The 12,323-nt window shown below is 37.2% G+C and overlaps 1 protein-coding gene across 1 annotated transcript in view; it reads left to right on the top strand.

Moving 5' to 3' along the window:
- The window catches only part of FBN2 (fibrillin 2), a 393,529-nt gene that overhangs the window by 215,263 nt on the left and 165,943 nt on the right, over positions 1–12,323 (top strand). Inside the window, exons 9-10 of the mRNA XM_006870689.1 lie at positions 8,526–8,678; positions 11,431–11,637. Coding sequence (XP_006870751.1) covers positions 8,526–8,678; positions 11,431–11,637 — 360 coding nt within the window. The remainder of the gene's footprint in view (positions 1–8,525; positions 8,679–11,430; positions 11,638–12,323) is intronic.

Below are 12,323 nucleotides of genomic sequence, written 5' to 3'. Positions count from 1 at the left end.
GTGCCTGATCCAAGCCATGGTATTTCCAATAGCCTAATATGTATGTAAAAATTGGACAGTGAATAATGAAGATTATGGAAGAATTGAATTATGGTGCTGGAGAACAATATTAAAAGTACCACCGGCTGCCAGAAAAATACAAAATCTATCTTGGAAGAAGTACAGCCAGAATGCTCCTTAGAAAGTAGGGTAACGAAACTTAATTTCTCATATTTTGGATATGTTACCAGGAGATACCAAGGAGCTCTGGTAGCATAGTGGTTATGAATCGGGCTGCTAAACTGAAGGTCGGCAGTTCAAAACTACCAGCGGTTCCGTGGGAGAAAGATGAGGCGTTCTGCTTCCGTAAAGATTTACAGCCTCAGAAACCCTGTGCAGGGTCACTACGAGTTGGAACCGACTCCACGGTGCTTAACAACAACAACCAGGAGGTACCAGTCTCTGGGAAAGGACATCATAGTTGGTAAAGTGGAGGATCGGTAAAAAAGAGAAAGACCACCAATGAGATGGATTAGCACAGTGGCAGCAGCAATGGGCTCAAGCATAACAACAATTGTGAGGATGGCACTGGATTGGGCAGTGTTTTATTCTGTTGTACATAGGATTGCTTTAAGTCAGAACCAACTCGCTAGAACCTAACAACAGTTTTTTCTTTGGAAAATTTAATCAGTCCTTCCTGTGATATTTTCTAATTGTCACAAACATTGTCACAAGTGTTTGTGCTTTCTTAGCTCCCAAGACTTTGACCTTCTTTAGTTCCTATTCTAAGTAGCTTTATGTCCCCTGTGCCTCACATAGTACCTTGCATAACATTGTATCTCTTTTCTGAATGAATATATAAACCAACAAATGAATGAACGAGATGGTAGTGAATGTAGGAATGCTACATTGGTTAGTAGCTGCCTTGCATTCCTTTGCCATCCTGCTGGGCATGAATGTGCTGAATTTTGGTCCAGTTGCTGTGGAAACATGCTTGAGATACAGAACTGGGTTACAGTCAGTCGTCTTCTAACCAGGAGTACCTATTCATTATGCTATCCACATCCTGACCGCCAAGAGCCTAAGAAAGCCCCTTGAGAGATGAGAATGACTCTCCAAAATTACAAAACCAATGTTTGCTGAATTAAATTTCTTTGAATAACTGTGTTACATTTGGACTAAGTATGTATTTTCCATAAGTGAGGGAAGTTTAACATTTTAATGTGTAAGAGACCTTTGACTTCATTTTTATAAATAGGAGTTCATATTTTCTTAGATCACATTTTTAATGATTAAATTATAGATACCATGGCTATGTCTATGCTGTTTATTTTGTAACTTTACATGTGCTAACTATAATGAATTGTATGAATTGAAAAGAAATCAGTACAAAGTTTCATGCTATATGCAGCTTTATTCTCCAAGAGGCATATGCTAAATATTGCTATAATTCTTTATTCTAGTTAATACAAATATTTTGAGTTGATACCACATTATATAATGCATTTGTAAACTGCCTTTTTCTTTTGTGTGTAGAAAACTATTTCATATGGCAGGACCATTTAACTAACCATTTTAATTACAGAATAGAATAGCTTTCCCTTTTCATTATATGCTAAATATAAAAGTCAAATGTTTAACTTATTTTCTAGTACATTTAATTAAGTTTTTGGAAAAAATGCTTTCAGTTTTAGCATATAATATTAACCTAGCTTAGCTCTAAAAAGAATTTGGCATACCTGAATAATCTGCATTCTTTAATATACCCTGTAAAAAGCCGTGGAGTCCTGGTGTGGTGCTATAGCATAAGCACTGGACTGCAAGGTTGGTTTGAACTGCAAGGTTAGTGGTTCAAACTCACCAGCTGCTTTTGGAAACCCTAAATGGGGTCTCTGTGAGTCAGAACTGACTTGATGGCACTTCACAACAACAACAAAAGGAGCCCTGGTGGCAATGGTTAAGCACTCAACTGCTCAGCTGAAAAACAAAGATATAATAATAATCTAACAAAATTTAAGGCAGTGGGTTTTAATTGCCAAATAACACAGTGGGTGTGGTGGTAGATAAGGAAAAAGAAAGACCTGGGTATGATAGTTTAAATTTGTGAGACAAGCACTCAGGTAGACCTTGAAAAATGGGTACTCAAAAAACCAAACCAAAACCCCTCGCAATTTCGACTCATAGCTATCCCATATAGGTCTTCTGAGAGTGCAAATCTTTAGGAAAGTAGGTAGCCTAATCTTTGTCCTGCAGAGTGATGAGTGGGTTTGAATCACTGACCTTAAAGTTAGTAGCCCACTTGCTTAGCCCACAGCACTATCAGGGCTCCTTGACAAATGGGTCATTGCTGTTGTTGGGCCATCGAGTTGATTCCAACTCATCTAACCCTGTATAGGTTTCCAAGAAGCGGCTGGTGAGTTTTGGGCTAAGTATATGGAGAGGAAGCAGAACATCCCAAACAATGAAAATGTCAAGAGCAAGACTGTCAATGCTAAAAATGTCCACGTGGGTTCAGGAGGCGGGGAGAAGATAAGCTTGTCTGAGAAAGAGCTGAGAATATGCTTGGGAATAAAACAAGAAAGATTTTATGTTAAGATTAAGATTTGATTTCTGGTTCTTAAGTGCCAGGCTAACGAATTTCAGGTTAATTCTGAGAGCATTAAGAGACCACTGAGTTTTTTGAACAGGGCAGTGACAAAAATCAACAACAAATCACTGGGGAATTTTTTTAAAAAAACCTGTTTAACAGAAATAATGCAGAACTTCATAGAGTGACATGAAGTAATGGACAATGTATGCTACTATATATTTAAAAAATGCAAGGTGCAGAATAATTTACATGTTGTGCAGCACTCTTTGTAATGGCGGCTGTTAGTGTCATTATATGCTAAATGTAAAAGTCAAATATTTAACTTAAATTCTAGTGCATTTAATTAAAAAAAAAAAAAAACCTGGAAAAAATGCTTTCATTATTAGCATATAACATTAACCTAGCTTAGCTCTAAAAAGAGTTTGGCATACCTTAATAATATACATTCTTTAATGTGCCATGTAAAAAGCCCTGGAGTCTTGGTGTGGTGCTATAGCTTAAGCATGTTTGTGTGCATCTGCTTCAAAACATTTGAAGGATAAACCCAAAGGGAGAGGAGGGGACAGGGAAGAAGTGAGTACATTAGTTTTGACTTAAGAATCATGTAAAGAATGAGTGATGGAAAGAGCACACTAGTATTTAATTAAGGAAACAGTGTCCTAGAAATAGAAGGTTAGATAGTGAGGAAAAAGCACTTCACTACTTAAAAAGGAAGTAAGCCTAGGAGTCACAGTCCTTCTGTTCCTTCATTGCTCCTAGTTATTCTTGTAACAATGTAAACATGGAAGTATTTTAGGCAGAGTAAAGATCTGCAGAACTAATTAAGGGGAATTCAGGCTGGAGACAGACATTGGCATCCAAACATCAGGAGATGAAGACTGAGACAATGGTTGCTATTTATCAAGCACATATTATCACTAGTATTCTGACCTGAGATAACCTCATTTGGTTTTTTTATTTTTTGGGGACTGAACTCTTTCTTTTTAATGAGAAAATCTTATTCAACAGGAGGCATATTTTTTTTTTTCAAGGTTCAATCTCCAGTTTTTCCCAAGTTTTCATCACACTGCATAACTAACCACTAGTGCTCTTAAATCAAGTTTAGACTAACTGTCAAGTTATAAAACAAACTCTGATAAAAGTTCCATTATTTTGTTTCAAGATGGATTTTTATTTTAATCAGAGAAGATTAATTACTTCCTCTTTTTCAGTGCGGCTGTAAATAAGACTTCATGAAAAGCTTTTTTCAGGAAAAGTAGTGAGAGTGATAAGAGATTGAGGAATAGACTTGTTTCCATTATTTGTGACATATAAATCCTACAATAAACACACCAAGCATTAGAATTTGGCCCTAGGTAGAGTGAATATGCTTCCTCTGCCCTTGTCCCTAATCAATTCCCTGTGCCTGGCTAACTCTTAGTTCATTTTGCCATTATTGCTGTTGGTCTTGTGTCGATAAGTGCCATTGAGTTGGTTCCGAATCATAGCAACCCAATATAGGGTTTCCAAGAAGTGGCTGGTGAGTTTGAACCACCTATTTTGTGGTTAACAATCCAGTGTTTATCCTACAGTGCTACACCAGGACTCTGATAGTTCTATTAGATGCCCCTTTTTTATTTCAGATATTCTTTCATATATTTAACACAGTGCTTTCTATTAAGGGTCATAAACCTTTCAGCAAAGACTAGTTTCTAGCTTCTCTTTTGCTTTAAAATATACCTCTCTGGTGAAACAATGAGTTCCCTCACCAGTATTTATCTCATTCTGATATACTTTTGGCTCAAAGGATTGGAAGTGGATTGTCTGCCTCTCTGTTACTAGAAGAGACAAATTTAATTTACTTTTAAAGTTACTAGTATTTACTTATGAATACTCTCTTTTCTGCCTCTCCACTTTCTCAGGTATGAATGATTTGGCTTCCTTAAATAGCTATTTTAGGGTCCATCAAAGATTTACCTTCAGTGTGGGTTACACCTCAATGTAAAGAAAACAAAAATTCTTACCACTGGACCAAAAACAACATTCATAAAAATGGAGAAAAGATTAAAGTGATCAAAGACTTCACTTTGCTCGGATCAGCCATTAACACTCATGGAAGCAGCAGCCAGTAAATCAAATGACATACTGCATTAAGCAAATCTGCTGCAGAAGACCTCTTTAAAGTGTTGAAGAGCAAAGATGTCAGCTTGAGTACTAAGGTGTGCCTGATCCTAGCCATGGTATTTTCAATAACCTCATAGCCACCTGAAAGTTGGACAGTGAATAAGGAAGACTGTAGAAGAATTGATACATTTGAGTTATGGTCTTACAGGAGAATATTGAAAGTACCATGGACTGCTAAAAGAAACAATAGATCTATTTTGGAAGAAGTACAGCCAGAGTGCTCCTTGGAGGCCAAGATGACCAAACTTCGCCTCTCATACTACAGACATATTGTCAGGAGGGACAAGTCACTGGAGAAGGATATCATGTTTGGTAGGGTGGAGTGTCAGAGGAAAAGAGGAAGACCCCCAACGAGATTGACTGGCCAAGTGGCATCATTGATGGACTCAAATGTGGCAACAGTAGTGAGGTTGGCCCAGGATTGGGCAGTGTTTCGTTCTGCTGTGCATAAGGTCGCTATGGGTCGGTACCGACTCGATGGCAGCTAACAACAACAACAACAACAACTGCATTAAGCAAATCTGCTGCAGAAGATCTCTTTAAAGTATTGAATAGCAAAGATATCAGTTTGAGTACTAAGGTGTGCCTGATTCTAGCCATGGTATTTTCAGTAATCTCATAACCATCTGAAAATTGGACAGTGAATAGGGAAGACCATAGAAGAATTGATACATTTGAGTTATGGTCTTGAAGGAGAATATTGAAAGTACCATGGACTGCCAAAAGAACAAAGCAGTTTATATTGGAAGAAGTACAGCCAGAATGCATCTTCGAAGCCAGGATGGCTAGACTTCATCTCTTATACTTCGCACTTTTTATCAGGAGGGACCAGTCTCTGGAAAAGGGTATCAGGTTTGGTAAAGTGGAAAGTCAGGGAGGAAAAAAAAAAAAAAAAAACACACAAGAAAAAAAATTCACACAGTGGCCACAGAAATGGGTTCAGGCTTAGCAACGATTGTGAGGTTCGTGCGGGACCGGGCAGTGTTCTCTTCTGTTGTGCAAAGGGTTGTTGTGAGTTGGTGCTTAGTCAATGGCACCTAAAAACAACAACATACATTTTGCAAGCTATGTGGATCATGGTTATGAATATTTTTTAATTTGATGATTACTCTTTAACACCAAAAATGTTTTTCAGATCCCCACTTGTTTGTAATATCTTTGACTGATAAAATGCATAACAAAATAGTGACTTGGTACTTAATAGTTATAAGTTAATTTGTATTTTGTTAATCACACCAATACTTCCATAAGTGGGAATTATAATTATTACATTCATATTGTTAGGCATTATTTAATCAAACTGTAGATGATGTTCTGTGTACGTTTGGATTATGAAACCCCTGCAGTATGATTTCAGACTGTTAAAGTCTGGGGATAGTATAGAATGAATTCCTCGTAAGTACCTGCCATGTTGTGCTTCTCATGTTTATACATTTTACTTTTATTTTGGTTATGAATTGGGCTGCGAACCGCAAGGTCAGCAGTTCAAAACTACCAGCTGTTCCGCAGGAGAAAGATGAGGCTTTCCGTTCCCGTATAAGATTTACAGCCTTGGAAACCCTGTACAGGGTTGCTATGAGTCGGCACTGACTCCATGACACTTAACAACAACAACAGTGTGATGTTATATTTGACCCATGAGTTGTTTAGAATTATCTGATGTTCCTGGTTTCTAAATTAATTACATACATGAAGGTCAGAAAATATAGCTAGATGATGCCAATCCTTGAGTTATGCTATTGTTTGTTTTATGACTTAGCAAATGATCAATTTCATAAAAAACTTTTTATTTTGAGTTAAGTGAAGGTTTACAGAACAGATCATCAGTTTTGCATTCAACAAATAATGTACACTTTGTTTAATAATAAATTATTGTAAATCTTCCTTCTTGTTGCTGTTAAATGTTAATCCGACTCTTAATATCTAGCAACCCTGTATAGGGTTTCCAAGGAGTGGCTGGTGGGTTTCAACTGCCGACCTGACAGTTAGCAATCTAATGCTTATCCTATAGCACCACATCAGGGCCCCCTTTGTTTCCTTATGGGACTTGAAAGTACTTTTTCTAATTGTTGAATTACTATACTATTCTAGGGATATCCATTAGATCAAACTAGTTAACTCTGTTGTTAGTTAAAATGCTCTCTATACCTACTGAGTTTTGCCTTTTGTATCAGTTACTGAAGGAGTTATATAAAGTACCCCACTCTGATGATGGTAGATTTCTGTGTTTCTTCGTGTTGTTTTGTCAATTTTTGTTTTATAAATGAGACTTTTAAAAGGTGATAAGTGTTGAAAACTATGATATTTCCCTGCTAAATGCATATTGACTCTACTTTTCTTTTCCTCTTGATGTTTTACCAAATCTTTTATCTAGTACTATTTCAATCTCATAACATTTTGCACCATATTTGTGAGTTGCAGTGAGGGCTTAAATGCTGCAGTATATGCTTTCTTCTGTTAAATGTGTCTCTTTAACAGTAGAGTTGTACATTTTGTTTCATTTTTGCATTGTCTCAAAATTGTTATCTTTTAAATTGAGATTTAAATCCATTTGCATTTATTGTAGCTATTGATGTATTTGCTTTTATTTCAGCCATCTTTCTTCTGTTTCCTACCTGTATCATTTCTGGTGCTGTTTTTATTTATTTTGGATTTATTCATTTGTTGTGGTTGTTGTTTTAAGCACTCCATTATTTTCCGGCATCCAGTGGTACAGAAATTAAGTCCTCATCAAGTCCTCATTGGCCATACCTTCAAAATGCTTATCCTATGTGACCATTTTTCATCATTTTCCCTACTGCCCCTCTCATCTGTACCACTGTGACCATCTCTCTCTCATCCGGTCCTCGTCAGTAACCTCTTCCTACTCAAAATGTAGTCATTTTTCCTCAAGCAACAGAAGGCATCTTTTAAAAATATAAAACTCTTTCGTCTACTTGAAACAATCCAATGACTTATAACACTCAAAATAAAACCCAAAGTCCTTCCCTAGTGGCCAATAGGATGATACTTGGGCTTGTCCTTGCTATATCTCTGAGCTCGTATTCTTTCTCTCTCCCTTTTCCATGCTCTTCTTAAGTTACAGTGACCTCTTGTCCTTCACACATGACAAGTTTACCACCTTCTTTCTCTTTAAAATGTTTTCTCACTTTATTTAGACAGCTGTCACTGTCTCAAAGGAGCTATCGCTGATGAACCTTTTTTAAATATCTGTATCAATTAGACACTGCTGCATAAAATTCTCAGTGGTACACACCTGCAGGTCAGCAGGGCCTGGGCTAATATATGTTGGGATTGATTCGCTGCTTTCTTTCAATTCAAGATTTGTCTAGATTGGCATTCTGGTACAGGTTAAACACATACCTCCTCCACGCCTGTAATTTTTGTATCCCTGAGTAGAGCAAGAATTAACACACTTGTCTAGTAACTGAAAGATTGGTAGGTCACAGTCCACACAGAGGTACCTCTGAAGAAATGCCTGGCAATCGACTTTTCAAAAATCAGCCATTAAAAACTCTGTGGAGTGTATTTTTACTCTCTTACACATGAGGTTACCATGAGTTGGAGTTACACATTATGGAATAAGATGTCCAATGAATATTTATTGACTAAATGAATGATGGAATGAGTAAGTGTAATCGAATTTTAAAGGACAAAGGAATTTTTTAAAAAAGTATAATGGAAGCTAAGTAATTCACTTCATCTGGACTTTTTTTTTTTAGCATGTGAAAGGATTGATTGAAGAACCTGAGGTGACTTTGCCATGTCTCCTGTTTTATTTTCACATGTGCAGATCAGAGAACAGGCATCTGCTTCTCAGGCCTGGTGAATGGTCGCTGTGCACAGGAGCTCCCAGGCCGAATGACGAAAATGCAGTGCTGCTGCGAGCCTGGCCGCTGCTGGGGGGTGGGAACCATTCCTGAGGCCTGTCCTGTCAGAGGCTCTGGTGAGTAACTGCATGCTCCAGCTCTTCAGGAGGACATTCTTAGGGAAATTAGAAGCACTTTGTGCTTTGTTTTAATTCTTCAAGTCAAGTCATATTTTTATTCCCGTTAGTATTTTCAATATGATTTGATGTGTTTTATGAAAGATAGATCAGCATCATTTATTTGGGATCAGTACTGATAATTCACAGTCTACTAATATAAAAAAAAAAAATTCTAAAATCTAATGACAACTTATTTTTGCTTTATTTTTTAAAGCTAATTTTGAATTCCAGAATTTTAGTTCAGTTTTAAAAACATCCTAATCTTTCATTCAAGAGTTTGAGTATCTTTGAATAACACAAGTCTACCCTCATTTATGAGGAGCTCTGGTAGTGTAGTGGTTACGAATCGGGCTGTGAACCACAAAGTCAGCAATTTGAAACTACCAGCTGTTCCGCGGGAGAAAGATGAGGCTTTCTGCTCCCGTAAAGATTCACAGCCTCAGAAACCCTGTACAGGGTCGCTATGAGGCAGTTCCAACTCCACAGCACATAACCACCACCACCTTCATTTATGGAAGCCTGGTGTGGTGCTGTGGGCATCAGACTGCAAAGTCATTTGAACTGCAAGGTCAGTGGTTCAAGTTCACCAGCTCTCTTTGGAAACGCTATATAGGGCCGCTATGGGTCGGAATCAACTCGATGGCACTTAACAATAACAACAGCCTTCATTTATGGAGTCCTGGTGTGGCTCCGTAGGATAAGTACTGGACTGCTAACCAGTTCAACCCACCAGCCACTCCTCAGAAACCCAATACAACCTTCATTTATATTTCATTCTTTAGTACCCTAATCTTGTAATATCTCAATTCTTGAAGATATTTTCTGTTGTTACTAATAGCATTGAAAATTAAAAATAAAAGATTAAGAGGATACCTTTCATTTGGCTTGCTATATTGGCTGCCATATAACTGAGGCTATGTTTGCAAATTATTTTAGGAAGAATGAAAAGGAGCTCCTCATATAATATGAACAGTAAAATACAATTAATATTTATCATATAAATGTTTATGTATTTTATTACATTACATTATCTTTTTTCATTGAACCCTGGTGGCTCATTCAAGCACTAGACTGCTAACCAGAATCTCTGTGGTTTGAACCCACTGCCTTGCTCCCAAAGATGTGGCAGTCTGCTTCTGTAAAGCTTTATAGCTTTGGAGACCATATGGAGCAATTCCACTTTGTTCTGTGAGATTACTATGAGTCAAACTTGACTTGGGGCAATGAGTGGAAAATCTTTTCACATTAAATTATAAACATGATAAAAATAATTAAATGTTTGAAGTTATACTTATAATGATATGTACCTCTGTATACTGTTATGGAGGAAAAAATAAATTCACACTTTCAAAGTCTGTAAGCCATAAAATACCAAAATCATGTGATTAAACAAAAAAGCACAGGATATGATTTTGAAATCTTACAGCTTTACTGGAGTCCTGATGTGGGGCAGAATGGCAAGCACTGAACTGCAAACCACAGGTTGGTGGTTTAAAAACAGCAGTCACTCTTGGAAAACCCTATACAGGGTCGCTATGAGTCAAAATTGACAGCGCTTAACAGCAGCATAGGTTTACAAGTAATAAATAGTGTTGTTGTAGTTAAGTGCCGTTGAGCCGGGTTCCGACCCATAGCAACCCTGTATAGGGTTTCCAGCAGCTTTGAACAGCCAATCTTGCAGTTCAAACTGACTTTGCAGTCCAGCGCATTAACACACAGCACCACACCAGGACTTACATAAAGTTTCTGAGGCTGTAAATCTTTATGGAAGTAGAAAGCCTAATTTTTCACCACAGAGCAGCTGGTAGATTTAAACTGCTGACCTTGCATTTAGCAGCCCAGATCATAATCCACTATGCTATCAGGGTTCCCCTATTAAATATTAATATTAATACTGAAATAGTTAGTCATGTTAAAGAATTTTAATTTCTTAAGATCCAGTTCCCAAATTCTGAGAACGATTAAGGAATTTAGGCAGTTGCTTACGTTATTGTTTTTATTTTTCGTTTCACCACTGTTATTTGACAAATAAGGAACGGATTTTAAAATTTACTGGACCTTGTCTAACATAGAAAACATTTATTCTAAAGCCATATTGATACTAAATCCCTTAAGGAGAAGAGAGGAAAAAGGAAAAATATGTAGGTTCAATAATAATGAGAATTCAAGTACAGCCAAATATGCATAATGAATTACCTAAAGATTTCATTTTCATTTATTTAAATAAATGTCTTACCTTTACAATTATGTGTCAGGAATTTTATGAATGTCACTGTGGTCAGTAAATCAAAATGTGCATGTAGGTAGTTCTTTAGTTATACAATTCAGCAAAAATAATTTTATATTTTTACTGTTGTTGTTAAGTGTTGTCAAGTCAGTTCTGACTCATAGTGACCCAATGTTGGATTTCCATGTTTGAACTGCTACAGGCCGTGTGGTTCAAACCAACCTTGTGATCAAGTGCTTTATCCTATAGCACCACACCCCAGGATTCCTTATAGAGTTTATAGGTTTTCACTTAATTTCTAATTTTGAATTATCTGTGACTTTTCCTGCTACTGCCAACACTAGAAATGCTTTATCAAGATACCCATCTTACTCATCCCATGCTATATAGATAATCTAAATGATCTGTTACAATATGCACATTTCTTTTACTAAACAGAAAGATAAAAACATATGTCTTTAACTGAGCTTTCTTTTCTTCTAGAGGAATATCGCAGACTTTGTATGGAAGGGATTCCAATAGGAGGGGTGCCTGGGAGTGCTGGTTCCAGACCTGGAGGCGCAGGAGGGAATGGCTTTGGACCAGGTGGGCCTGGCTTCATCCCTGTCCCTGGAGGCAATGGCTTTTCTCCTGGTGTTGGTGGAGCTGGTGTAGGAGCTGGAGGACAGGGACCCATCATCACTGGACTAAGTGAGTGTTCTAGTTACCTGCCTTAAGTGGTATTTATAATCTCTAACATCTTTTTAATTGTGTGTATGGAGCGTGTGTGTGTAAAAACCTATTCAAGGGTCAACTGTGTAAGGTAGTAATAAAAAATTCTTAGAAAATGTTTCATAAACTTTCTGTTACGCTGGAGAAATGAATGTCTGTGGCCTCTTTTTGGAAATACAAATGTGAGCTCAGTAATACGCCAGTCCAGATGACGTCCTCACGAAGAACATTTTTTGGTTGCAGTGTATTTCATTTGGCAGCAGGCAGCCACCCTGTTCATGTACCTCTTGAATTATTTTCCAGAACCATTTCTCAACTGAGATAAACTGAATTAGTCTTGCTCTGTGCCTGTCCAAATATTATCATGCAAATATCTTTCTTTTCCTCACTCTTTTTTGTTAAGTAACTTAAGAAATCGAGAACTGTGGGCTTCTGGCCAGAAGTGGCTTTGGTGTACTTGACATTTCAGTTCATATTTTTTTAAAGAACTGCTCTTGCTTATATTATTTAATGATGTCCCACAGTGTTATGTTTATTCCTTTTGGCATATTGCCTATTTACTTTGTCTGAATATTCAGCAGAGTTGCAAAAAGGAATAAGAAAAGCCTCAGATGTATAGTAGAAAATTCCTGAAATTTAAAAAAAGGCATCATTATGGGCAACAT

The sequence above is a fragment of the Chrysochloris asiatica genome, unplaced genomic scaffold (genome assembly GCF_000296735.1).
Source record: "Chrysochloris asiatica unplaced genomic scaffold, ChrAsi1.0 scaffold00147, whole genome shotgun sequence".
Lineage (NCBI taxonomy): Eukaryota > Metazoa > Chordata > Mammalia > Afrosoricida > Chrysochloridae > Chrysochloris > Chrysochloris asiatica.
This window is presented reverse-complemented; position numbering and strand designations above follow the sequence as displayed.